This window comes from Balaenoptera acutorostrata, chromosome 13 (genome assembly GCF_949987535.1).
Source record: "Balaenoptera acutorostrata chromosome 13, mBalAcu1.1, whole genome shotgun sequence".
Classification (NCBI taxonomy): Eukaryota; Metazoa; Chordata; class Mammalia; order Artiodactyla; family Balaenopteridae; genus Balaenoptera; species Balaenoptera acutorostrata.
The window spans coordinates 70,873,507-70,900,773 of NC_080076.1; the positions used below are offsets into that span (position 1 = coordinate 70,873,507).

At 42.0% G+C, this 27,267-nt stretch overlaps 2 protein-coding genes across 6 annotated transcripts in view; one reads left to right on the forward strand and one right to left on the reverse strand.

Moving 5' to 3' along the window:
• Nucleotides 1-9,875, reverse strand: part of CHEK2 (checkpoint kinase 2) — a 41,645-nt gene extending 31,770 nt beyond the window's left edge. Inside the window, exons 1-4 of one of the 2 annotated variants that reach the window (XM_057527393.1) lie at nucleotides 9,762-9,875; nucleotides 8,730-8,914; nucleotides 8,455-8,494; nucleotides 7,444-7,771 (exon numbers count right to left, since the gene is read on the reverse strand). In XM_057527393.1, the coding sequence (XP_057383376.1) occupies nucleotides 7,444-7,765 (322 nt within the window). In that variant the 5' untranslated portion in view covers nucleotides 7,766-7,771; nucleotides 8,455-8,494; nucleotides 8,730-8,914; nucleotides 9,762-9,875. The remainder of the gene's footprint in view (nucleotides 1-7,443; nucleotides 7,772-8,454; nucleotides 8,495-8,729; nucleotides 8,915-9,761) is intronic. The other variant, XM_057527392.1, reaches the window with a different exon arrangement.
• Nucleotides 9,876-10,016: 141 nt separating this feature from the next.
• Nucleotides 10,017-26,314, forward strand: HSCB (HscB mitochondrial iron-sulfur cluster cochaperone). Of its 4 annotated transcripts, none has more exons than XM_057527279.1 (6): nucleotides 10,017-10,317; nucleotides 11,421-11,517; nucleotides 11,868-11,957; nucleotides 12,590-12,734; nucleotides 15,864-15,979; nucleotides 26,168-26,314. In XM_057527279.1, exons 1-5 carry the CDS (start codon nucleotides 10,082-10,084, stop codon nucleotides 15,929-15,931), a joined length of 636 nt encoding a protein of 211 aa, XP_057383262.1. In that variant the 5' UTR covers nucleotides 10,017-10,081; the 3' UTR covers nucleotides 15,932-15,979; nucleotides 26,168-26,314. The 4 variants fall into 4 exon arrangements, with proteins under 4 accessions (XP_057383262.1, XP_007170812.1, XP_057383263.1 ...); XM_007170750.2 differs by having other exon boundaries at nucleotides 15,864-15,911; XM_057527280.1 differs by lacking the exon at nucleotides 11,868-11,957 and having other exon boundaries at nucleotides 15,864-15,911.
• The last annotated feature ends 953 nt before the right edge of the window (nucleotides 26,315-27,267 follow it).

The window sequence follows — 27,267 nt, forward strand, 5'->3', positions numbered from 1 at the left end:
AAATGTCCTACAATGGATGAATGGATAAACAAATTGTGATATTTACATATAATATAAATGTGATATTACATATAATGGACTATTTTTCACCCATAAAAAGGAATAAATGCTAAAACTCATACATGCTACAACATGGATGAACCTTGAAAACATTATGCTAAGTGAAAGAAGCCAGACACAAAATGCCACAGATTGTATGACTGTATTTATATGAAATATCCAGAATAGTTAAATCCATAGATATGAAATGCAGATTGGTGGTTGCCAGGGGCAGAGGAGAAAGGAATGGGGAGTAACTGCTTAATGGATATAAGGTTTCATTTTGGAGTAAAGGAAATGTTTCAGAACTGGATAGAAGTGGTTGCACAATGTTGTGAATGTACTAAAGGTCACTGAACTGTTCACATTAAAATCGTTAATTCTAGGGACTTCCCTGGTGGTGCAATAGTTAGGAATCTGCCTGCCAATGCAGGAGACATGGGTTCGATCCCTGGTCTGGAAAGATCCCACATGCCGCGGAGCAACCAAGCTCACGCGCCATAACTACTGAGCCTGTGCTCTAGAGCCCACAAGCCACAACTACTGAGCCCGTGTGCCACAACTACTGAAGCCTGCGCGCCTGGACCCTGTGCTCTGCAACAAGAGACGTCACCGCAATGAGAAGCCCGCGCACTGCAGCAAAAAGTAGCCCCCACTCGTCGCAACTAGAGAAAGCCCGCATGCAGCAACAAAGACCCAACGCGGCCATAAATAAATAAATAATTTTTTTAATGGTTAATTTTATGTTATGTGAATTTCACCTCAGTTCCTTAAAGTTACATATGCACACACCCATTGGTCCAGAAATCCCACTTCTAGGAATTTATCCTACAGATAGAATCATATGTATTATGGAAGGACATAAGGACATATGTACAAGGTTATTCACTATAGCATTATTCCTTTTTTTTTTTATAAATTTACTTATTTATATATTTATTTATTTTTGGCTGAGTTGGGTCTTCATTGCTGCTCACGGGCTTTCTCTAGTTGTGGCGAGCGGGGGCTACTCTTTGTTGCGGTGTGCGGGCTTCCCACTGTGGTGACTTCTCTTGTTGCGGAGCACGGGCTCTAGGCCTGCGGGCTTCAGTAGTTGTGGCTCATGGGCTCTAGAGCGCAGGCTTAGTTGCTCCATGGCATGTGGGATCTTCCCGGACCAGGGATTGAACCCATGTCCCCTGCATTGGCAGGCGGATTCTTAACCACCATGCCACCAGGCAAGACCTATAGCATTATTCTTATAGCAACAACTTTAATGTCCATTAGTAAGGGGCTAGTTTAATAAATTTATATATCTACAAAAGAAATGGGGATCTTTACATTCTGATAGAAGAATGTCTAAGATACATTGTTAAATATAAACAACAGGTTACAACCAGTGTGCTGTAAATTACAGTTGGTATAAATAATAAAGGGGGAAAAAAGAACACATAGATACTTAGTTGCTTATATGTGCACCAAATAGTTCTGGAAGGATACATAAGAAATCAGCAATCCTGGGAAGTAGTTGGGGGAAAGACAGAAATTGGATGAAGGCCTTGCACTGTTTTGAATTTTGCACCTAATGCAAATATAACCTCTTCAAAAAGTTAAATTAATCGCTTAAAGAGTTCGCAGTCTGGTGGGGAGACAAACAGGGAAGCAACCACAATACAGCAGGTAGACTCTCCAGGGGAAGCACAGATGCAAGGCTCTGCCAACTCTGCCTGGGACTATCAAAAAGGCTTCATGAGGCAAGATAGGAAGGATAGATTGAACAGCCCTTTTGGAAGGCAACATGGCAGTACCCATTACAAGGTAAAGCCATGCCTACTCTATGATCCAGCAACTCAATACAGGCTCTACCCTAGAGAGACATTTGTCCAAATGACCAAGGAGACAAGGACATTCATTGCAGTCTTGCTTGCAGGAATAAAAACTGGCAACAACCTAAGCATCTATTAACAGGGAAAGGTATAAATGAACCGTGGTATTTCTACTAGAAACCAGGAGCTTCTGGGACAGTTGAGAAGGAAAGGCATGGAGATTTCATCAGGACACCAACAGTCCAGGGATGATGGACAGAGAGTGGAAGGGGAGGCTGCCCATGGAAGAGCCTGCTCTGACCTTGGCTCATTAGAGGAGGCCTCAGGCAGATGTGTGGAGGAGGGCAGGGACAGAAAGGCAGGAGGCAAAGAGACCAAAACTCTCAGTGAGGCAATTAGGAGTAAGAACCCTGGGAAGGATGGGCCCCTTCTCCTAGTAGTGAAGAATGGGGCACAGGTGAGATGGTGACAGGGGAGAGGAACATCACAAACAAGACAAGGATGTCTGCTCTTAAAACTTCCATTCCGTGTAAGAGGTTCAAGCCAGGACAATTAACGGAGGGAGGGACAGGGAGATGAAAAGCCAAGGCATCCATATTGGAAAGGAAGAAGCAAACCTATCTAATCCTATTCACAAATGACATAATCTTATATGTAGAAAATCCTAAGGAACCCACTAAAAAAGATTAGCCCAAATAAACAAGTTCAGCAACATTACAGGACACAGGATCAATATTTAAAAACCACTTGTATTTCTACACACTAGCAATGGACAACCTAAAATGAAATTAAGAAAATAATTCCATTTACAATAGCATAAAAAGAATAAAATACTTGGGAATAAATTTAACAAAAGAAGTGCAAATCTTTTTTTTTTTTAAACACTCAGTGTATCTCTTTAATTATTTATTTATCAATTTTTTACCTTTAGCTGCGTTGGGCCCCCGCCGCCGTGCGCAGGCCCCCTCCAGCTGCGGCAAGCAGGGGCTTCTCACTGCGGTGGCCTCCCCTGCTGCGGAGCACAGGCTCCAGGCGTGGGACCCCAGCAGTTGTGGCACGCGGGCTCAGCAGATGTGGCCCGCAGGCTCCAGAGCGCAGGTTCAGCAGTTGTGGCACATGGGCCCAGCCGCTCCGCGGCATGTGGGATCCTCCCGGACCAGGGATCGAACCCGCATCCCCCCCCACTGGCAGGCAGACTCCCAACCACTGCACCACCAGGGAAGCCCAGAAGTGCAAATCTTATACTCTAAAAACTACAAAACATTGTTGGAAAAAAATTTGAAAGACCTATGTAAATGTGCATGGATTGGAAGACTTAATGTTGTTAAGATGGCAAAACTCCCAAACTATACACAATTCCTATCAAAATCCCAGCTGCCTTCTTTGCAGAAATTAACAAGCTCAAACTAAAATTCCTATAAAAAAGCAAGGACCTGGAATAGCAAAACAATCTTGAAAATGAAGTACAAAGGGCTTACTTACATTTTGCAGTTTCAGAACTTACTACAGGACTTCCCTGGTGGCGCAGTGGTTAAGAATCCACCTGCCAATGCAGGGGACACAGGTTCAAGCCCTGATCCGGGAAGATCCCACATGCCGTGGAGCACTAAGCCCATGCGCCACAACTACTGAGCCTGTGCTCTAGAGCCCGTGAGCCACAACTACTGAGCCCGCGAGCCACAGTTACTGAAGCCCACGTACCTAGAGCCTGTGCTCTGCAACAAGAGAAGCTACCACAATGAGAAGCGCGTGCACCGCAATGAAGAGTAGCTCCCGGTCACTGCAACTAGAGAAAGCCCACGCACAACAACAAAGACCCAACACAGCCAAAAATAAATAAATAAATAAAATTTAAAAAACTTACTACAAAGCTATCATAATGAAGGCAGTGTAGTACTAGTGAAAGGTTAGACATACAGATCAATGGAAAAAAATTAAGAGACCGAAAATAAATCACATTTACAGTCAACTGATTTTCAACAAGGTGCCAACAAAATTCACAGGGGAAAAAATAGTCTTTTCAAATGGTGCTAGGACAAGTGGATATCTACATGTAAAATAATCTAGTTGTAACTTACCTCACACCATGTGCAAAAAGCAACTGAAAGAGAATCAAAGACTAATTGCAGGAACCAAAACTATAACACTCTAAGAAGAAAAAATAGTGATAAGGCTTTGTTACCTTGGGTTAAGCAATTCTGTCTAGATATGACCCCAAGGCACAAGAAACGAAAGAAAAAATATAAAAATTGGACACAATTAAAATTTAAAATGTGTATGAATCAAAGAACATCATCAAGAAAGTGAAAAGAAGTGAATGGGAGAAAATATTTGCAAAACACATATCTAGCAAGGGATTTATATCTACCATATAAAAAAGGACACTTACAACTCAATTAATAAGACAAACAATCCAATTTAAAAATGAGCAAAGATGGGGATATATGTATATGTATAGCTGATTCACTTTGTTATAAAGCAGACACTAACATACTGTAAAGCAATTATACTCCAATAAAGACGTTAAGAAAAAATAAAATAAAAATGAGCAAAGGATTTGAATAGACATTTCTCCAAATGCATAAAAATGACCAATAAGCACATGAAAAGATGTTTAACATCATTAGAGCCATCAGGGAAATGTAAAACAAAATCACAATGAGATACCACTTCACACCTACTATGATGATGGAAATCAAAAGACAGATATTAAGTGGTGGCGAAATGTGGAGAAATTAGAACCCTCATACATTAGTAGTGGGAATATGGAACAGTGCAGCTGCTGTGGAAAACAGTTTGGTGGTTTCTTAAAAAACTTAAACATGTTATCCAGCAATTCCACTCCTAGGCACTAAATACCCCCCAAAAAATTGAAAACAGAGACTCAAACAGATACTTGTCACAAATATTCATAGCAGCATTTTTCAAAATGGCCAAAAGGTCCAAATGTCCATCAACAGAAGAAGGGATAAAGAAAATGTGATATATTTATAAAATATTATTATTCAGATATACTATTCAGACATAAAAAGAAACAAAGTTCTGATACATGATACAACATGAACTTTGAAAATATTATGCTACATGAAAGAAGCCAGACACAAAAGGACAAATATTATGATTTCACTTAAACGAAGTATCTAGAATAGGTAAATTCAAAGACAGAGAAAATAGGTTAGAAATTACTAAAAGAACTCAATGGGGAAAGGATAATCTCTTCAATAAATGGTGCTGGGAAAACTGAATAACCACATGCAGAAGAATGAAATTGGACCCCTATCTTACACCACTCACAAAAATTAATTTGAAATCGATTAAGGACTTAAACAGAAGAAGTGAAACCCTAAAACTAGAAGAAAACAAATGGTAATTATGTGATGTGAAGGAGGTGTTAGCTAAGGCTATGGTGGAGATCATTTTGCAATATATAAGTGTATCAAACTGTACACCTTAAACTTACACAATGTTATATATGTCACTTATATATGTCTCAATAAAGCTAGGGGGGGAAGAGAAATTACCAGAGGAAAAAATTTTGGAACTAGATAATGGTGATGGTTGTACAACACTGTGAAAGTACTAATGCCAATGGACTGCACACTTAATGGTTAAAATGGCAAAAATTTATGTTATATATATTTTATCGCAATGAAAAGAAGTAAACATTAAAAAATACTAAGGAATAAAGTTTTTAAAGTGCAAGACTTGTACCCTGAAAACTACAAAACACTGTTGAAAGAAATTAAAGAAGACCTAAATAAATGAAAGCTACACCATGTTCACAGATTGGAAGACTTAATACAGTTAAGATGGGAATATTACTCATATTGATCTACAGATTTAATCCCAGCTGCCTTCTTTGCAGGAAGTGACAAGCTTATCCTAAAATTCCTATGGAAAAGTAAAGAACCATAGTAGTCAAAATAATCTTGAAAAAGAACAAATCAGGACTCACTCTGGATTTCAAAATTTACTACAAAGCTACAGTAATCAAGATTTTGTGGTACTGGCATAAGGACAGACACACAGATCCATGGAACAGAACTGAAAGTCCAGAATTAAACCCTCACATTTATGGTCAAATGATCTTTAATGAGGGTGTCAAGACCATTCAAGAGGGAAAGAACAGTCTCTTCAAGAAATAGTGCTCGGGGGGCTTCCCTGGTGGCGCAATAGTTAAGAATCCGCCTGCCAATGCAGCGGACACGGGTTCGAACCCTAGCCCGGGAAGATCCCACATGCTGCGGAGCAACTAAGCCCGTGCACCACAACTACTGAGCCTGCGCTCTAGAGCCCGCGAGCCACAACTACTGAGCCCACGTGCTACAGCTACTGAAGTCCTCACGCCTAGAGGCCGTGCTCCGCAACAAGAGAAGCCACGGTGATGAGAAGCCCATGCACCGCAATGAAGAGCAGCCACCACTCGCCACAACTAGAGAAAGCCCACGTGCAGCAACGAAGACCCAATGCAGCCAAAAATAAATAAATTTATTAAAAAAAAAAAAAAGAAAGAAAGAAATAGTGCTCGGACAACTGAACATTCCCATGCCAAAGGATGAATTTGGACAATACCTCATACCATGTACAAAAATCAACTCAAAAGGGATAAGAGCTAAAACTGTAAATTATTTAGAAGAAAAGATAGGTGTAAATCAATAACAAATAATAACAATAAAATATTATAGCTTCTCTTCATTGAGCAATTACTTTATGCTGGTCTCCCTAACAAGCTCTTTGTGTATGTAATCTTACGTTTAAAGGAGATACACCCAACTTCACCCTAACTCACCATTTCTGTGTCCCACTCACCACACATCAGCCCTAAGCCTAGCTTAAATGAGTAAAAATTAGCTTCAAATGCTTACTTCTAAATTTAAAGTTGTACGTATGAATATTGCTATATTATTTCTCCATTTTTTACTGTTTTTTTCAAGTCATCAAAGTTGCACGTGACATAAAAGGAAAGGGTGAGTGACAAGGTACAAAATGGTACATTAGCCATTCATTTCTTTACATTATTATTTTCTATTCCATTAATGTCAAGTTCTTTTTTTTTTTTTGTAATGAAGAGGTCATTTTAATTCGAGACAGAGGAAAAATGCTACTTAAAACATACCGAGAGCAAAGCCTTACTGTTGGAACCAGGTGTCAGAGAGGATGAGTATATTTAAACAGCAAGGTTGGCTATTTTGAGATAAAAATAAGTAACAGGGAGTCAACAAATAACCTTCCCCATTCCGAAACTGTAAAACTGATGCTCTGAAACTGCTGCACCACCAGCAGGAGTTAAGTGGTGAAGTTTCTGTGATTAGATGACAAATGTTTGCAAGCTTGCATGAATCCGCAATTTTCTAGGGAACAGATCCACAACCCTCTTCAGATGGACAACACGTGGCAGATGCCCAATTAATGTTTGTTGAAAGTATAAATGAAGGGGCTCTACAGCAAGTAAGAGCCAGTGCACAACCCAAAACTGCTTCCTTGGTTCCGTCTTTCATCACCTTCAAACTCCAGAATCATTCCAGGAGTGTCTTGAGCTGTCTGTTGCAACAACTTTCTATAACTGTTTTTCTGAACAAAATATTACAAAGGGTCTTACCAAGATTAGAGAATCCATCCTGAAGGGCCCATAATCGAGCCCAAGAGGCAGGGACAGGCTCCTCGGGTTCTTGGTCCTCGGGAATAGAATAGAGTTCCTGCGTGGACACTGTGTCTAAGGAGCTCAGCGTACCCGAGCTGGAGTGAGAGGACTGGCTGGACGTGGGCACCGTGCTGGTAGAGGAGCTGGACGTGCCCTGGGACTGTGAAGAGGAGCCTTGTGGCTGTGAGGAGGGACCGTGGGACTGCGAGAAGCCACCTTGGGACTGCGGGGAGGCACTGCCATGGGGCTGATGACACTCCACATCCGTCTCCCGAGACATCACCACCTCAAAAATAAGTGTCCAACAGTAAGGTGAATTTCAAGGAACAAGACATCGTAAAGGTCAAGAGTGAAGGATGGGTATATTACAACAGCCAAAAACAAAAAAAGATCCAGGATACACATGCTCTGCAAAAATTAAAATTCTAACAGTTTAGACCTATCATTCTTCTGGGCTGAGCTTTTCATCACATCATTTTCACCTGATAAGTTTTTGTGTGACAGCCACAACCACAGAGGACAGAAAGAAATTACTTGAAGGCTGTAAATAAGTAAAAAGCAATGAAACTGAATTGGGGAGGGGGAGAGACTCATAACAGCTTACACTCATCCAATTTTTTAAAATTAAAAATGGGAGCTAAAATGTATTCATTAATACAATCAACACTACACTTAAACTTCATATGTATTTTTGAAAAAGAAAGAAAGGGAAGGGTCAGGTGGCTTGGCATAGACTAAGAAAAACTCTACAGAAATTCACTGCATCACCCCAGGCGTGGCTATGTTATACATAAAATGCCACTGATGCCCCCTCTCCCCCAAACCAGCTCCTGGAGGGTAGGAACCAAGTTCATTCTAGATTCCTTGACTCCAAACTAAGAGCTGGGCCACTTAATAAGGCAAAACACAAAGACTGCTCTAAACAACTCCACCTAGCCCTTTGTGATGCTAATTAACTATGGGGCTCACCTTTTTGGCATCCTAAATGGCCTCCCAGCCCAACAGAAGCCTGAAGAAAACCATGATGAGACACAGAAGACCATAACAGAGGTTCCCACCCCAGCTTTAAAATTAATTTGATGGACAGTTAAACTCCAATAACAGAACCTATAGTAAAGTCAAAGTAACTTTCAATCCCTAACTTTAAATCCCTAATTTGATTAAAAAAAAAAAAAAAGGTGCTTTCTCTCCTGAATCCCACACTCAGGCTACCCCTCAAGGAGAATATAGTAAACATGACTCACACTGATTATTGCATTTACACAGCTTTCCAGATGCAAAGGTCCTTATGAGTTTTCCTGAAAGCACACCAGGGAGGTAGGTGTTGCCAGAGCTGGGTCCGCCACTTCAGGACCTGCTGCTCTAATACCACCTCAGCCGAGCTGTGTCCTCCTGCAGCTTCCTGAGCAAGACTCCTCTGCCCTGAAAACTGGCAAAAGACAGTGTGTCAAAAGGTAGCTGCTATCATCGCTCATGATAAGAGGGTCCACCAGACCAGGACTACATTGGCCTCTGCCATGAGGAAAAAGTATAGTGGAGAGGTTATAAGCAAACAGATCTGGAGTCGAGTCAGATGTCTAAGTCAACTCTTTGCACGACCTTTACGTAGATCGCAACCTCTCTGAACCCAGAAAAGTAGATAGAGCTTGCGAATCAAATGAGATGATGCATCAACGTTCCTCCCCTCACCCCTTGGTAATGCTTGGTAATTGGGAATTACAGGCCCAAAGAATCTGAAAGCAGGAAAAGGCCTTACAAGTGCAACACAATTTTTTTTTCAAATAGAGAAACTGAGTCCCAAGGAAGACTGGTGCCCTCCTACCCTCCCCTTGCCACCCCATCCCCCACACTTCCTTAGGGACACTCGCAGAGCATCCTCCTACACAAGTCGGTGTGTTTCCAGTTCCTGCAGCACCTTGCAGCTAATAATGGGTTCTCAGTACGCATTTTCCAGATTGAACCTAAATATGGAAATAATTACTAACACCTATAAAACTCTCTACGGAGCAACTTCGCTCTCATTTTGAAGGGGACAACTTTGTTCTTTCTTATCCTTTACGTCTGGGCCAGTTTCAGCTTGAAAGTTACAAGGGAAGTGACCTTCACCTCGAAATTTATCTACAAAGAAGGAAGAGAGTCGGCCACGCATTCCTCTCCCCCTTCCCAAGCTCAAACACAGTACAAAACGGAAGCTCGGGAAATTCAGCTCGCAAAAAGACCCTGAGGACAGGATTCGAACCCCTCAATACCCAAGAGAAGTTCCCACTATGACTCACCGCGAGCCCACCTAGAACCGCACACTCAGAGCAGCCGTAGCCAGCGGAGTGGCGCTAAACCCGCTGATACAAACTCCACCCTCAGCCAATCAAAACACCCCTCCGCCCCCGCCGGACCAATGACAAACAGCGGATGTGGCGGCCCACTTAGCCTCAATGCTTTCTGGGAGTTGTAGTTTAAAACGCAGAACGGGACTCGGAATCCAGGTTCCCCCCGGGTAGTCCCGCCCCCTCAGCTTCCCGGCCAATCAGCAGCACGAGTATGGTCGATCACTTTCTCTCCCCCACAGGTGACCGCGGGGAGGCCGACCGCCGGCCAGATGTGGTGCGGAAGGACCAGGGCCTTGCTCCGGATGTCGGGGTTATGGCCGACAGGGGTGCTCGGGAGGAGACCGCTAAACTGCAGTGCTGCGTCACTGGCGGGAAGCAACTCCCCCCGGTGTTGGAATTGCGGCGGCCTAGGGGGCCCCTTGCGAGGGGACCGGTTCTTCTGCCCTCAGTGCCGCGCGCTGCAGCCACCTGACCCCACGCGAGACTACTTCAGCCTCATGGACTGGTACGGGAGGCCGTTTCGGGAAATGCGTCTGGGCGTGCGAGATGGAGGGCGGGTCAGGCTAAGGGAGGAGAAGGCGGGACCAGTTACTTGGGTGGGCGGAGCCCTAGAGAACAGGGGCTGGGGGTGGGGCCTGGGAGAAGGTGGGTGGGATGTGTCGGGAGAGGAAATCGAGGGGCCGGACTGAGCGGCGACGCTTTGGGGGATGGAGACGAGAGTGGAGCGTGGACTGGTGGGGCGAGGAGTGTGATTAGGGGAAATTGAGGTTTGGAGCCTGCAATGGAGGGAGACTTGAGGGGCGGGATCTGAGAGAAGGAAGTTCAGAGGTGAGGCCTGAGGGAAGGGTGCTTGCGCGGCCCTTGGAGGATGGAGACTTGAGGAATAGGTTCAGAACTTTTAAAGTTGGGTTGAGACTTTTAAGAAAGAAATACTGAGGTGTTATCCAAAATAAGAGAGTAAGAGCAAAGAAAAACTTAATGCTGTGGGCAGAGTCTAAGGGAAAAGTGAGAATTGGAAGGTCTGAGAAATAGATGTTTTTTTTGTTTACCTCCGAAGGTCGAGGAGCTTGGAGAGGTGGTGAAGTTTGGGCGAAGCTAAACTGATGAGATAGGGCACGCTCTGGGAATAGAAAGCGAAGAGGATTCGATTAAGATAAAGTGAGAGGTAGAGATGAAGGGACCTGGGCCTTAGAAAAATAGAGTGGGATTCAGGAATGCCTCTTCCCCTTAACTCTGGGCTCTGGCCCCACCAGTCACTGAGCACTTATGAAGGGCTGCAGTAACACTACTCTTTATGTTGTTCAAGCATGCCAGTCTTGTTCCCACTTCAAGGCCTTTGCATGTTCCCTGTGCCTGAATGACTCTTTCCTGTGATCTTCGATTACTCCTCATCATCAGTCAGGTCTCAGCTCAAATGTCATCTCTTTGTCCACCACATCTACCATTCTCTGATCCTATTCTCTTTTCCTTTGCAGTACCTACCACTTTTTGAAATAGCTCTGTCTGTATGTTTATTGCGTCATCCCCCATGAGAACAGGAACCAGGCCCATACTATACAAATCTATAAACATTTGATACATGAATTTCATCTCCTGATTTCCTTCCAGCAACCGCTCCTTCAGAGTTGACACTGCGAAGCTCCAGCATAGGTACCAGCAACTACAGCGTCTTATCCACCCAGATTTCTTCAGCCAGAGGTCTCAGGTAGCCTATTGGCCACCCATAATCACACCCAAACACGTGTGTACCCTGGGTGGGTGGCAGTGTCCTTATGGTTATGTGATTATCAGGGACAGAGCCGGACAACCAGCTTCACCCTGAGGCAGCCTGACCCCAGCCATCCAGACCCTGGACCTGTCTTACACTCAGAGCTTTTACCTGATTTCCCAGCAGAATTAGAACCCATCACTTGAAAATAAAAACAGCTTATCCCATACCAGTTCTCCTTTGACCACTTCCTTATGTGCTTGCCCATCAGTATTTTATGAAACAGTTTGTGAATGTAAGATGGCCTATTTGCGTGATAATATGACTGTCTTCATTTCCACTTACAGACTGAAAAGGATTTCTCAGAGAAGCATTCGACCCTTGTTAATGATGCCTATAAGACCCTTCTGGCTCCCCTGAGCAGGGGACTATACCTTGTAAGGTGATTTTCCGACCCGTCTATCATGACAGCCTGGTCCCATTGCTCTGTAGGACAGCTACTCCCCTGTGTTCAACAGAAGAGTGCTTGAGACCTGAGCTAATCTAGGGACCCAATGATAATTAACCTCAAAGATACTATTACATGAGTATAGTTTTCTCTGTGTATCTCTGTAAATCTTACTTGCCCAATTGCCTTTTTTTTTTTTTTTTTTTAACCATTTTCTATAAATTTCAAGGATTAGATGGTGCTGGCTTTTAGGGAAGAGTAATTTTTGTTTTGTTTTGTTTTTTTGTGGGGGAGAATTGAGCACCTTAGAATTTTAGGATTTAATAGAATTTTTACAAATACCTAATTCAACCTCCTTCCACTTTTTTCCCAAGTGGAAGAATGACTCCCCCAGGGTCACATAGTTCCAGGTAGCAGGGAGTGATCCCATCCCAGCACTCCTATCTCAGTCTAACTTTCCAGCACCCTACCCTCACACTTTCACTATTGGGACAGTTCAAGTTTTCCCTGTGAGTGGCATTCTGTTCTGAACGGTGAGGAGGATATATGGTGAGGAGGTTTTATGACTCTGGCCATAGTTCCTTGAACTAAACTTATTTTCCCTGCTTTATGCCCCAATAGCTAAAGCTCTGTGGAATAGAGATTCCCGAAGGGACAGATTATGAAGTGGACAGTCAATTCCTCATGGAAATAATGGAAATCAATGAAAAACTTGCAGAAGCTCAAGGTGAAACTGCCATGAAAGAAATGGAATCTATTGTCAGAGGTAAAAGATAAAATACCACCGAATGCATTTTATTGCTGTTTTGAGTACATGTAGGGGTTAAGTGAAAAATGGTTATAAAGAGTACATATTGGCCTTCATAATGACTCAGGGAATTTTTTTTTTCTTGATTACGCTGAAACCCATTTGGTCTAGAGGTTAGACTTGCAAAATTCCTAATTCTCTGGAAGGTGGGCTTAAACCAAGAATGTAATAGTATTTTGCAGATTGCTGTGCTCCTTCCCACCCATGACATCATTTGGATAATAATATTATCTCTGACAAGAAAAATAGACCTCAGAAGTTCATGGGAATGCCCAAGGTCACACAGCAGATATAGCAGAGCAAAGATTGAAACCTTGATCTTATGATCCCATATTGCTTTACTTTCCACTTTATTCCATAGTGTATCAGTCAGGGTTCTCCAGAGAAACAGAATCAGTAGTGTATGTGTATGTGGAGAGAGAGAGAGAAATTTATTTTAAGGAATGGCTCATGTTATTATGAGAGCTAGCAAGTTCAAAATATGTAGATAGACTAGCAGGCTGGAAACTCAGGCAGGACTTCTATGTTAGTCATGAGGCAGAATCCCCTCCTCAGGAAACCTCAGTTTTTGCTTACTACCTTCAACTGATTGGATGAGGCCCACCCATGTTATGGAAGATAATCTCCTTAAAGTCAACTGACTGTAAATGTTAATCACATTTACAGAATACCTTCACAGCAACGTCTAGACTAGTGTTTGTCCAAACAATTGGGCACCACAGCCTAAACAAGATGGCACATAAAATTAACCATGCCATGTAGAAAAGGCTCCAGGTTTCTCGTTCAAATTGTATGCAGATATGAACTTTCACAAATGTTATGGCATGCTTACTGTATCAGGCACTGTGCAGGACACTGAGGATACAGCAGTGAACAAGAAAGACATGGCCTGGGCCTTCTTGGTGTTTATATATTCCAACTCAGTGTGTCCCAAATGGAAGTCATGAGCGTCTCTCTTCTGCTCCTTTGCTGATGTTCCCTTTCTAAGTGAATGACGCTCTGCGGTTGCACAAGTCCAAAACACCGAGGAGGTGTCCTTCACAACTTATACTCCCTTACCCCCGTAGACAGTCCATCACCAAGTCTTGAAAAGCTGACCTTCTAAATGTGTCTCAGATCCATCTATCCATTTTCACTGCCACCTCCCTGTCCCAAGCTACCATTCTCTCTCACCCAGACAACTGGAGTAACTCCACACTGGTCCGTCTCTACCTTCAATCTGATATATTCCTACACTGTCACATGTGAGAATTTTTTGAAACCCAAATCTAATCATATCACCCTTGGCCTTGCTTAAAAACTTCAAGTGGCTCCCCACCCCGCGCCTCAGGTTAAAGAGACCTGCATGGCTTGGCCTCTGCTTCCTCCCATTTGCTCCTTCCACTCCAGCCACACAGGCTGCTTCCAGTTCTTCATCTGTACCTTGTACCTCCCTACCCAGGGCATTTGCGCATGCTGTTGCTCCTGCCCGAAACCCTCTTCTCCTCTACCCCATCTATTTAACTCTTCCTCCTTCAGATCTGGGGGCAATCATCACTTCCTCAAAGAATCCGCAGAGGACCTCTCTGTCTCTACCTTTTGGTCGTGGGTACCCCTCCTTTGTAGGCCTAATCACTGGTCTATGTGAGATTACCGGACCAATATCAGTCTCCCCTACTAGACCAGAAGTTCTACAGAGGCAGAAATTGTGTCTGCTTTTTGCTTCCCTCACATCCTTAGCACATGCAATAGTACTTGGAGTATAATAGGGACTCAGTAAGTATTTGTCAAGTGAGTGAATAAATAACAAACAAAGAAGTTAAAAGCAGTAAAATAGAAGTTGTGGTGGGGGAGCTGTCAGCTAGGGGTGTACCAGCAACATTAGGGTTGGGAAAAGAGAAACTCAGGATTTTTAGTCAGAAGGCCCAGCTGCACGGCTTTGGAAGGCAGAGGTTCATGAAGCTCTGGGTGAGGTGGACTTGGGTTCAGTCCCAACACTGCCACTGACTTTTTGTGTGACCTTCAGTAAAGTGACTTCACCCCTCTGAGCTTCAGTTTCCTCATCTGTAAAATGGAGATAATATTAGTACTGGTTGTTGCAACAATTAAGTTAAAGCATGTAAAACACTTGACACAGTGCCTGGCCCATGGTAAGTTCCCAGTCAATGGTGGGGGTTATTTCTAGCTCTATAGTTAACATCTGGTTTAGAACAGGTCACTGACCTTCATTTAGAGTAATTCCTAAATTTCCTTTTACCTGCTAAGGCCCAGGTAATGTGAACGTTCAAGCGCATGAGCTAGATAGTTTTGGGGTCAGGACTTCAGAGGCTCCAGACTCCTAATCCAGTGTTCTTTTGTCAACACCACGTTGCCACCTGAGAAGCGAGTTTCCAAGCACTGGACCAGAAGTCAGATGACTTGGGGTCTGCTCTTAGCTCCTCCACTCACCAACCATGTGACCATATATGTTCTCCCAGTACCTGTCATTGCTTACCATGGGGATATAATGTATTTGAAAGTGCTTTGAAAGCAGGCACCATATAAATGATTGATACTGTTTGTATCTGGAAAAGGCACTTATCATACAATTTTCTAATGAGCAAACAATAAAAATGTGAGGTAGCTGCTCCTTTACTTCATCTGGCATCTTCTCTCTTAAGGTACAATATGATCGAAATGTTTCATTTTCCTGAGAGGCTGTATAATTTGCTAGTAGTTGCCTGGCACACTCTAATGCCCTGCTGATAGGCAAGTCCCGCTTGTTAATTTTCTCCTAGCTGAAATCTGGAAGACTCAGAGTGCTTGGTGGAGATAATCTAAGGAAATCCCTTGTCTTTTTTTTTTAATGCTTCTATAGCCATTTTATGAGCTTTGGTGGTTGCCCCTCAGACCTTTCATGGACAGAAAAACAGTGTAACTAGGATCAGCCAGAGCTGCACTAAACAGGAGCTGCCGTCATGGAACTGTAGAGACAGAGGTTATGAGGCCTTACCCTTGAATCCAAACTCCCTGCTATGTCGTGTTCACAACAACAAGAGGACAAAGCGTTGTCTTCATATTATGAGTCTATTTAAATAGAAAAATTAAGATAATGTTTTTCTTTTTCAGCTAAACAGAAAGAATTGACTGACAATGTGAGCAGAGCTTTTGAAAGAGGTACTTCCTTCATTTCTTGACTTTATATGGAAAGAAACTGTAAGCACTGAGGTATAACCATCCATTCAGTAAGTAGCTATTATGTGCCCATCCTATGACGGGTACATGGGAGCTATAAAATATAGATGAGTCTACATTTCTGCCTTCAAGGATTCAAAGTCTTGCTAGAGAAACAAGGGGTGTGCCAAAACCAGTGATATGCCCATTGAAGATTAGATGAGAGAAAGTGCTCCCATTCCCCTTTAGCAAGTAGAAGATAAGGTGAGGGATGTGGGCTGAAGCCAACACAGGCAGACTCTGAGGGCAAGGCTGCACAGTCAACATTTGGCAAAGCCCGCAGACCCCTTTCTTCTGCAAAGCCCAGGAGGAGAATCCCATGGCCGAGCTGTGCCCAGATTGCAAATAGGGCGTGTTCATCCGTGTCCTCACTGCTCCTGGCTCTCAGGCTAAAGAGACTAGATCTATTTCTAGCTATTTTTAAGCAAGAACAGCCTTTCTTTCCATCCCTGACTTGTGCCACTCCTTAAATAAGAGATTAATAGCCCTTTGGCTTAGGGATCGTTTGACTACAGAAAGGAGAACACAACTCATACTAGCCCAGGTAAAAGGAGGTCAGCTCTAAGGAATCAGGGCTATCTCTCAGAATCCAAAGTCCCTGAGATGAGTATAGTATTGTGTGATAAGAGCTTTTCTAGAACAAGACCTGGGAACCAGAAAGCAGTCTGGAACCAAGACTGTGGTCCTGAACTTGGTGGCCTAGCTGGCCACTCCATCCTTCTCCCCACTGCTATACACCGGTTCCGTCTGCTTTCTTATTGGTGTACAGTGCTGCAAACTGGCCTTCCCCACTGGATGACTCCTCAGTCCTCCTTGGTCTATTACCTCATAAGAGCAGTGCCTTTTATCATCTGACTAGAGTCTTCTACATCCAATCTAGATTCCTGGGAGGGGGGATTTGATTGCCCCAGTTTGAGTCAGATGTCCACTCCAGTCCAATCACTGAGGGCCAAGGAGATAAGCTTGCACAGTGTACTGCCTACTTTGCAGGGACTGTAGGAGTTTATTCTGAGAAGCAGGCAGAAGGTGGGGGGGAGGGAGAGGTGTCTCTAAAAAGATGGGGAGGAATATAGATTAATAGCAGAAAAGACAGGAACCTGGCCCAACATATCTGCCTGAAATCCATGTCCCCAGCCTACTGGTTAAGATGGTCAGATTATGTTCCACCAAGGCCCACCCCCAGTTCCTGTTATACCTTTGTGGGCTTTTATTTTTTTAATTATAAAATACAATTTCTTAAAGAATGAATAGTACATAAGTACAATTGGAAGAATAACAACAGAAGAAACACCCATGTCCCCACCACCCAGGTTAAGAAATAGAAAAAAGGTGCTCAACGTCACTAATCATTAGGGAAATGAAAATCAAAACCACAGCGAGATACCACCTCACACCTATAAAGATGGGTGCTATTAAAAAAAAAAGAAAATAGCAAATGTGGGCAAGGTTGTGGAGAAGTTGGGACCTTTGTGCACTGCTGGTGGGAATGTAAAATAGTGCACCCACTATGGAAAACAGTATGGCAGTTCCTCAAAAAATTAAAAATAGAATTACTGTGCAATCCAGCAATTCCACTTCTGGGTGTACACCTAAAGAATTGACAGCAGGAACTCAGAGAGATGCACTGTCACAGATAAACAAAGCCAGATACTAGTTAACGTGGTAAGGACAGATTTGAATCAGTAATAACTATGGCGATAGGGAAAAGAGTCCAGTGTGAACTGAATTCAATTTCGATTTGTACAGAGGTAACTGGGCATTTTAAAGGGAGAATGAGGGAGTAGGGCGGGGGTGCGCAGTGGCTCAGTAGAATTGGGGAAGTGAAATATTACAAAAAGCGGGAAGAAGGAGTTGGTCCTATGAAACCCATCTGGGTTTGTTAATTGGCCCTTATGGAAGTTAGGCTCCCACCCTCCCACAGAGCCTGGAGACAGGGGCCCTATCATCAGGTGTTGACTGGAACGAACAGCAAGAAAGAGACAGAAGAAACCTTCTTTCCTCTGAACGACATAAGTCCATTTCTCACTCAGTCGTCTTTTGTTTATGAAGGACTAGCTGAGCCATCTGTTGAGGCCTGATAGTAGAGAATATTTGGGGGATGACGTGAGCAAATGTGCATTTAATGAGGAGCATCTCTATGGAAACGAAAAGGAAAACAAAGGTCAATGGCTGGAGCCAACTATAACCCCAGTTTCTGAGTCCAGAGGGCAGCCACCTGAGAAGACACTGACCGCTTAAGCGTCTTTAGGTGTTGGCATGAGGACAGCAGAGGCAATCTGACGCATCTCCTGGCTTGTAGTTTCAATGTTTGTGGTGATGGCAGAGACATCAGCATCACAGTCATGGTTATTCTGCAGAGCACAGCGTGGAAGGTGCGCGCTTTCTGAGGGGCCCGTGCACCAGCAGCTCCAGGCACAAAGGTTGCCCGTGATTTGTTGTGATGAGTTCTTTGAAGTTTCCATCAAGTCCTCCAGCTTCAGCTTGCAGGACTTTTCCAGATCCTGGAGGAAAGGGGCAGCTATAAGACAGCCTGAGTCCCACTGAGGATCTGGGCAGTCAGGTTTTAGTTCTTAGTGACAGTAAGTCAGGAGGGAGGGAGGAACATTGGAAACATTGGTTTGGAAAGTTGTAGCCAGATGTTGAAAGAAACTAGAAGAATTGAGGATTTGCTGAGGGCCGACAAAATGTGTAATGATCCAGTTCAGTTTACAAGTAGATAATAAAACCTCAAAGACAATGAACAGGACCGGATTCTGATAATTCGCAAGGTTGTGTTATTCTTTTCCACTGAAACATAAAATTTCTCTCCACGGTCACCCCCTCTTTTTAATCAAAGATAAAGTAGCATTGTTCTTGTTTACAAAATAAATTTAGTTTCATGAAATTTGGCCTGATTATTTATTAAGTGCATCAAGAATGGTAACTAACCATAAAGGCCTTTTTAAGTTTTCCTAATGGAACTTTTTACAGGCATAACTGGTTTTATTGCACTTTGCAGATACTGCATATTTTACAAATTGAAGGTTTGTAGCACTCCTGTCTTGTCAGATGATGGTTAGCATTTTTCAGCAATAAAATATTTTTAATTAAGGTATGTACATTGTTTCTTTAGACATAATGCTATTGTGCACTTAATAGACTATAGTATAGTATCAATATTTATACGCACTGGGAAACCAAAAAATTTGTGTGACTTGCTTTATTTCAACATTCACTTTGTTGCAGTGGTCTGGAACCCAGCCCCCAGTATCTCTGAGGTCTGCCTGTATGAGGAATCTCAGATTAGACTTGAAAAACCTCTCTGCTAGGAAGTCAAGCCAAGATTTCTCCATCAAAATTCTTCACCTAAAAAAAAAAAAAAAAAAATTCTTCACCTGCATTACCTATAGATTCAGGTGAATTCCTCTCTTCCCAACGTCCCCCAAATATTCTAAGATTCATGGGCCTGCCGAGTGCCCTTAATCACCTGTAAGGCTGGGAACCCTGTAAACCAGGTACCAAGCCAGTTTTTGCAACAGGGCTTTGAAAGCATTATCTCTATAAAATCAGCCTTATTTCCCTAAAATTGATGACTTTATGCATCATTTTCAAATATGACGTTCCCGTCAAAGCCTTATTCTTAATTATGTCCTATCACAAAGAGGACAGATTCTTACTGAAGCTATGCAAATAACTATATTGCCTTGAAAACAAGAATACTCAATAATAGTTTCTAACTTTTTGAGGGATCAGGCAGGGAGAAGATGTTTTAATTTTGTTTACAAAAGTGTATAATTTACTAGATTGTTAATGAGTCATAGATAGCTTAAGAGAAAAGGAAAGGGGATTTCCTCATATCTAGAAAATAGAACATTTAAAAGCCAGCAATAGTTCGAACAAAAAATATAAAAAATTATAATCAACTTATCAGTTTACTCAATCCTATGTAGTTAATTTTGTTCTGTTTGATCTTGGGTTAGCAGTTTCATGAACCCATCGGCCTTTTCATTAGCGTTTTGGAAATCCTGACTTAGTCAACTGGTTTGAACTCAGTAATGTAAGCAATGCCATCAGAAGCCTGTACCACAGAGTACCTCGTACAGTACCTGTTTATTGATCACAAGTACTCTGGCTTATAGCTGGTTGCAAAAGCTTTTAGGAAAGCATCAGAGTAAGGTAACAACCATCCGTGGATAGCAAAAGACTTAAAATGGCCATAGTTAAAGATCTGATGAGAGGTTATTATAAAAATAACACAACTGAAAAGGAAATCTGGTTGTTTCTGTGACATATCACATTTTCAATAATAACTGGGCGATAACATCTTACCAGGATATATCGTGGATAATGAGGGCATTGACAAATTCTAAGAACTTTATACAATTTCTGAAATAATAACATTTAACCCATATAAAAATAACCTAGGGAAGGTTAAGTATCTTTTCTTTGACACTGCTTCCATTGTAATTTAATATATCAAATAAACCTACTCAGTTTAACATCTCTCTTTTTACAAGGTGAGAGAACAAATCCTTTGAGGTTTTCCAGGGGACCTCTCAGAAACTTCAAAGTCAGTTCAAAGTCAAGAAGAATTTATTTAGAATTTGGTTTGGGGAAGTTGTCAAAAATGTTAAATGGTTTGAATATTTAATTAAATAGGATCATAGATCATTGTGAAACAACACTTAGTTATCAAACTGAAGTAATAATGAAAGATTTCGGGGACTTTCCTGGTGGAGCAGTGGTTGGGAATCCGCCTGCCAATGCAGGGGACACGGGTTCGTGCCCTGGTCCGGGAAGATCCCACGTGCCGCGGAGCAGCTAAGCCCGTGAGCCACAACTACTGAAGCCAGCATGCCTAGAACCCCCACACCACAACGAAGAGTAGCCCCTGCTCACCGCAACTAGAGAAAGCACGCGCGGCAACGAAGACCCAATGCAGCCAAAACTTTAAAAAATTAAAAAAATAAAATTTCGAAGGGAAATATGAGGTAACATGGGAAAAAAAAACCCTTAGCTCTTTTGACAGTGAGGAGGCTCGATTCTCTTACATAATCGAGGACATGATAAAGACAACATGAAGCACAGGAAATTATTTTGATAAGACAGAATATGTTTCCTAGGCAGATTACTCAAAAGGTAAAGAAAAACCTTTGACAATCTTTTATTAACAGCAGACCAGTAATCCAAGAAACTTTGTCATTTTGACAGAGAGAAAACCACTCTGGTTTTGTATTAGTACACTATTGATATTTAAGTTCATTTTTTTAAAAACACTTTATGTATAAATCCACTTAATCTTAGCCAGCTTTGACCTTACAACATAAAATTCCTTTTCCACACACCTTCTACAGCTTTCTACGTTCATTCAGGTTTTGTCTTATTCTTTCCCTCTTTCACGGTCTACTTTAGAACAAAATTACTCTTTTTAATCTTAACAAAAAACACATTTACATTCTTTACATGCTTTTCATGTAAAAACACATCCTACTTTTCTCCCATACTTTGTGTACAAAGTTGTTTTTCTTCACTCTTATCATTTCCAGTAGTTTTATTTTCATATACCAATTATAAATTTTAACCATTAGTACTTTATTTTACGGAGAAAACTAGGAGGTAGAAATTATGAGCTATTACATACCAGTATTCTGTAGCAGATTAGCAAGTTTTATGAATATACCACTTCATAATCTCTAGAGGCATATGCTTTTTAAAAAAATATTTATTTATTTATTTATTTATTTAGACTGCACTGGGTCTTAGTTGCGGCACGTGGTATCTTAGTTGCAGCAGGCGGGCTTCTTAGTTGCGGCATGCAGACTTATTTGCAGCATTCGGACTTCCTAGTTGCAGCACTCAGCATTCTTGGTTGCAGCATGCAGACTCTTAGTTGTGGCATGCATGCAGGATCTAGTTCCCTGACCAGGGATCGAACCTGAGCCCCCAGCATTGAGAGCATGGAGTATTACCCACTGGACCACCAGGGAAGTCCCTAGAGGCATATGCTTTTTATAATACAATTTTTTTTAATGTGGCAAGACGAACATGTTTAAAAATAGACCCAAATATCTTTGTTCTCTCTGTACCATATAAAATAAGAAGCCGAAAGTATATAAATTTATGCTTAATACTGAATGTTTCAGCACTTTATCTTATTTAGAAATTATTTAGATATTTAATGAATATCTATTATTTAACTTAGAGTTAGCCCAAAGATTTTGGAAATGATTTTTAAACAATATATAAGACACAATTATCATTGAAATGAAGTTTGTCAGAATGATTTAATTTGAATAATATCAAATTTATCATTTTTATCATCTTAAACATCTAGTAAATGTTAGCTTATTTGACTAGTAAATGTAAGTAGAATAAAAAAGTATGCTTGCATTATATTTAATGTTAACAACTCTGAAGACATATCCATTTTATTAAACCAAGAACATCACACTAGTTTTGTTTACCAAAGATTTACCCAAATTACATGAAATTGAAAACATTTGAGTTGGTTCTTATATTTCTGGAAGTTTTAGGAAGATTTAATTTATGTAAGTACTCATTTCTCTCTAAGCAAATTAGGATACAGTTCCTTCAAAGGATTTTATAAATTAATTTCATAATACCATCAGAAGCTAGGGAAATATATGTTTATGTATATGTGTAGATACGTAAATATACAGACAGATGCAAATAGATCTTACAGTTTTCATTAAAAAATTCTGCCATAAGTCAGGCACAAATAAGATAATATAAAACTCACTTTATGTGAGGTGGTGGATGTTAAGTAAACTTTTTGTGGTAATCATTTTACAATATGTACACATATCAAATCATGTTATATACCTAAAACTAATATGACTTTATATCAATTATATCTCAGTAAAACTAGGAAATTAAACAAAAAAATTTAAACTCTCTAGTTTATATGGGTAGTTCTCATTTTTGCTCTGTTTTATATATTTATCTGAATTGAGTTTCTGGCAGATGGAGCAAGTTTTAAAGGTTGCCTGCTCAATGTGAGTTGTAGAGGTTTTTTTAAGGTTTTTTTGGTTTGTTTGTTTGTTTTTTTGTTTTGGGGTTGTTTTTTTTTTGCCCTGATATATAATCTTATGGAGTCTGTGGGCTAAATATCTGTTTCCAGTTAGCTTTTTTTTCTTTTCAGCTTCAGTTGGTTGCTTTTGGAGGTACCTGAGTCCCTTGCAAGCCCCTGATGGGGACAGGAGGCCCAAAAGTCCAGTGCTTGTAAGGAGTTGGGGGGCGGGAGTGGGAAGGGAAAGGTCTGGTAGGATGGACAGAGGGACTGAGGAGGTAGGGGCTTGAAGGGGGACATATCAAAGGATGCGAGGGAGCGGAAGGGAAGATGGAAGGTGGTGAGAGGAGGGAGGAGGAGGCAAGAGGTCTTAAAGGAGCCAGTGTGGGGAATCTTAAGTTTCCCAAAGAAGCCAGAGAAGTTCCAATTTTTCCTAAGTATAGGTAGACCACGGAGATACTGCGGGTTTGGTTCCAGACCACCACAAGAAAGTGAATATTGCAATAAAACAAGTCACATGCATTTTTTTTTATTTCCCTGCATATCAAAGTTACGTTGACACTAATTGTAGTCTGTTAAGTGTGCAGTAGCATTATGTCTAATAAAACCAATTAATTAAAAAATACTTTATTGCTAAAAATTGCTAACCATCCTCTGAGCCTTCAGTGAGTCATAATCTTTTAGCCATGGCAACATCAAAGATCACTGATCACAGACCACTAGAACAAATATAATAATAATAAAAAAGTTTGAAAAATTGGGAGAATTACCAAAGTCTGACACAGGGACACGAAGTGAGCAAATGCTGTTGGGAAAATGTTATACATAGACTTGCTCGACGCAGGGTTGCCACAAACCTTCAATTTGTAAAAAACGCAGTATCTGCAAAGCATGATAAAACAAGATCTGCCTATAAAGTCACAGCAGCAAGAAAAGAGGTAGACCAAGCACCATGGTGGCATGCAGTCAGTAGAAGTTCAAGAAGGAGGTTTCAGAGGGCTGACAAGTTCCCATGGGAGGAGCAGGGTCAAATAGAACATAGAGGCCTCTCAAGGAGCCAGGAAAAAGAAAATGTCCAGCCCGGGAGTCAATCCCCACTCAAAACGAGGAGCCAGAAAGAATTCCAGCCTGGAGCTACCTTTCAAAAGAAGGCTGGGACTCTATCGTTCTGAGAGGATACTCAGAATCGTGAGAATCCAAATCTGTCCTCACCGTGCTTCAACAGAGGTTTGTCTGCAGAATTTGAGCAGGAGTCAGACTCACCCCAGGTTCCCAAATGAGCAGGTGGGCTGGAGAGGAGACCAAGGTCTCTGTGCTCACTGAAAGGTCCAACCGTCATGTCTGAGGGCCTGATGGTGTTTCCAATCTAGATCCAAGTCACAGCACCAGATTACTGTCAAAGATAAACAAAGCCAGACGTTAGTTAAAGTGCTAAGGACGGGTTCTAATCAGTAATAACCATTGCAGTAGGGGAATAGTCCAGCATGAACTGAACTCAGCTTCGATGTGTGACTGGGCATTTTAAAGGTAGAATGAGGGAGTGGGGTGGGGGTGGGCAGCGCACAGGACCAAGGAAGTGAAAATTTACAAAAGGTGGGAAGCAGGAGTTGGACCATTTGAAACCCATCTGGGTTTGCTAACGGGCACTTCTTGAAGTTAGGTTCCTACCCTCCCACAGACCCTGGGAGACGGGCCCTAGCTTCAGGTGTAAACTGTGATAAATTCTTTTGGCAGCCCTGTGTTCTCAGGCAGGCATTTTAAGGTGGGGCCAGAATCATGCTAGGGATGCTGCCTTTGAGCTGTAAGTAACTATGTTATTGTTTGTTCAAGTCCCTATAGGCCAAGGTGGAGGGCTAGTCAAGAAGAGGGCTCAGAGGAGCCTGGCTAGAGTTTGGTGAAGGAGATAATTTTTGTCAGCACCAACGTTCATACAATTTTTCATAATAGCTAACAGGTGAAAGCAACCTAACTGTCCATCAACTGATGAATGGATAAACAAAATGTGGTCTATCCATACAAGGGAATATTATACAGCCTTTAAAAGGAAGGAAATTCTGATGCATGCTACAACATGGATGAACCTTGAGGATATTATGCTAACTGAAGTAAGCTAGTCACAAAAAGATAAACACTGTGTGATTTCACTTACATGAGGTCCCTAGAGCAGTCAAATTCATAGAGACAGAAAGTAGAATGGTGGTTGCCAGGGACCAAAGGGAATGGGGAATAGCAAGTTATTGTTTCATACGTAGAGTTTCAGTTTTGTGAATGTACTTAATGTCACTGAGTTCTACACTTAAAAATGGTCACAATGGTAAATTTATGTCATGTATATTTTATCATAATTAAAAGAATATTTATAAATACAAAAAAATAATCAAATGAAATAAAGAAATGAACATGACCACTGCCTTCAAGCCCCTGGTAGGCCCTTTGTAATTGCATTCCCCTTCCATGGTAGCAACTAGTCTCCTGAATTTTTGTACTAACCATTCCCTTGCTTTTCTTGGTAGTTTTAACCATATATGAATATAACGGTGTATTATTTTATTACACATAAATCTAAGTCAGGGTTTCTCAACCTTGGCACTACCAACATTTTGGGCCAGATAATTCTTTGTTGTGGGGGGCTGTCCTGTACACTGTAGGCTGTTTGGCAGCACCTCTGGCCTCTGCCCACTAGATGTCAGTGCCACCTCCCCAGGGTGACAACCAAAAAACGTCTCCAGACATTGCCAAACATCCCCACAGGCGAGAAATCACCCGCAGTCAAGAACCACGGGTCTAAGGGCATCTTTCCAGAACCTGCGAGCCTCCTGGGGGCAGCTCTGTATCGCAGCACCTGGCACAGAGGAAGCACCAGGTGCTTCCACATCCTCGTCAGGGTTAGACCACCGTGTATGATAGGGGAAAACTCTTAAAACACAACTTAGTTATTGGGTATTGTCCTGAAGAAGAAGCAGCTTCTCATTTAAAGTCTGAATCCTGTGAAGAAGCATGCTTTTGCTCCCTTTGGTTAAGCCCTTTATCCCCTGAACAATCCAGATGTTTTCTCTTTCTCAAATCTACTGAGTAATTGATCAGCCTTCCAGAGCCTGGGGCTCAGCTTTGATCCGGCTGCCTTGGATAATAGAGTGATTTTATTCTTGCTTGAAATGAAGCCTCGCATTAATGTCTCTCTTTATTTCAGATGATTTTGAAAAAGCCAAGGAACTTTTAACAAAGATGAGATACTTTTCAAACGTTGAAGAAAAGATTAAGTTAAAGAAGATTCCCCTCTAATGGTTGCTAATTTTAAAGTTTTAAAAATAAAGTTCTTATCTATTTCTTTTCTGGACTCTGCTGATTCAGAGTAGAGGTGTTTCAACCGCTTTGACCATCTTTCTTTTCTTTCTTTCTTTTTTTTTGGCTATGTTGGGTCTTGTTGCTGTGCGCAGGCTTTCTCTAGTTGCGGTGAGCCGGGCCTACTCTTCGTTGGCGGTGCGCGGGCTTCTCATTGTCGTGGCTTCTCTTGTTGCGGCGCACGGGCTCTAGGCACGCAGGCTCAGTAGTTGTGGCTTGCGGACTGTAGAGCTCAGGCTCAGTAGTTGTGGCACACAGGCTTAATTACTCCGTGGCATGCGGGATCTTCCTGGGCCAGGGCTCAAACCCGTGTCCCTTGCATTGGCAGGCAGATTCTTAACCACTGCGCCACCAGGGAAGCCCACTTTAACCATCTTAATTAAACCTGTGGCTCAAGCATTAGTGGGCTGCAAAGCTTGTCATGTCAGCAGAAGAACAGCCCAGCCAGGGTTTGAGTGGTCGGTTCTTCATGGGATACTTGATATACCATGTTCCTCATCTAGGCCTGTGGATGAGGAGGTGGAAGTAAGGCCAACTCGAGGCCCTTGAGGGGAGGGGAGTTTTTCTGCAAAGGGCCAGTAGTAAATGTTTTAGACTTTGTGGGCCACACCGCCTCTGTTGCAAATAAACTCTGCCCTTGTAGCACATTATTTACTAAACAGGCAGTAGGCTAGATTTGACATGGGTTTGCCACCCTCTGCTGTAGAACCACATCTTCCTTCCGGTGGCATGACGTTCACAAATAGATAGTCAGTCTTGTTAGTGTGTCCTTCAAGGAATGGTTTGGCAACCGTGCAAAGCTGCCTAAGGGTCTCTTTGGTCTACACTTAAATACATAAATGCATTTTATCTACATGAAACATAGATAATATTATCAAGAATTAGTCTGGGAACTTCCCTGGTGGTCCAGTGGTTAAGAATCCACCCGCCAATGCAGGGGACACGGGT

Excerpts from the sequence above, each read along its gene's own strand:
- HSCB (XM_007170750.2), top strand. The coding sequence starts at position 10,082 with ATGTGGTGCGGAAGGACCAGGGCCTTGCTCCGGATGTCGGGGTTATGG. Across the intron at positions 11,518-11,867 it reads TCTTCAGCCAGAGGTCTCAG|ACTGAAAAGGATTTCTCAGA; the intron begins GTAGCCTATTGG and ends TTCCACTTACAG. Across the intron at positions 11,958-12,589 it reads TGAGCAGGGGACTATACCTT|CTAAAGCTCTGTGGAATAGA; the intron begins GTAAGGTGATTT and ends ATGCCCCAATAG.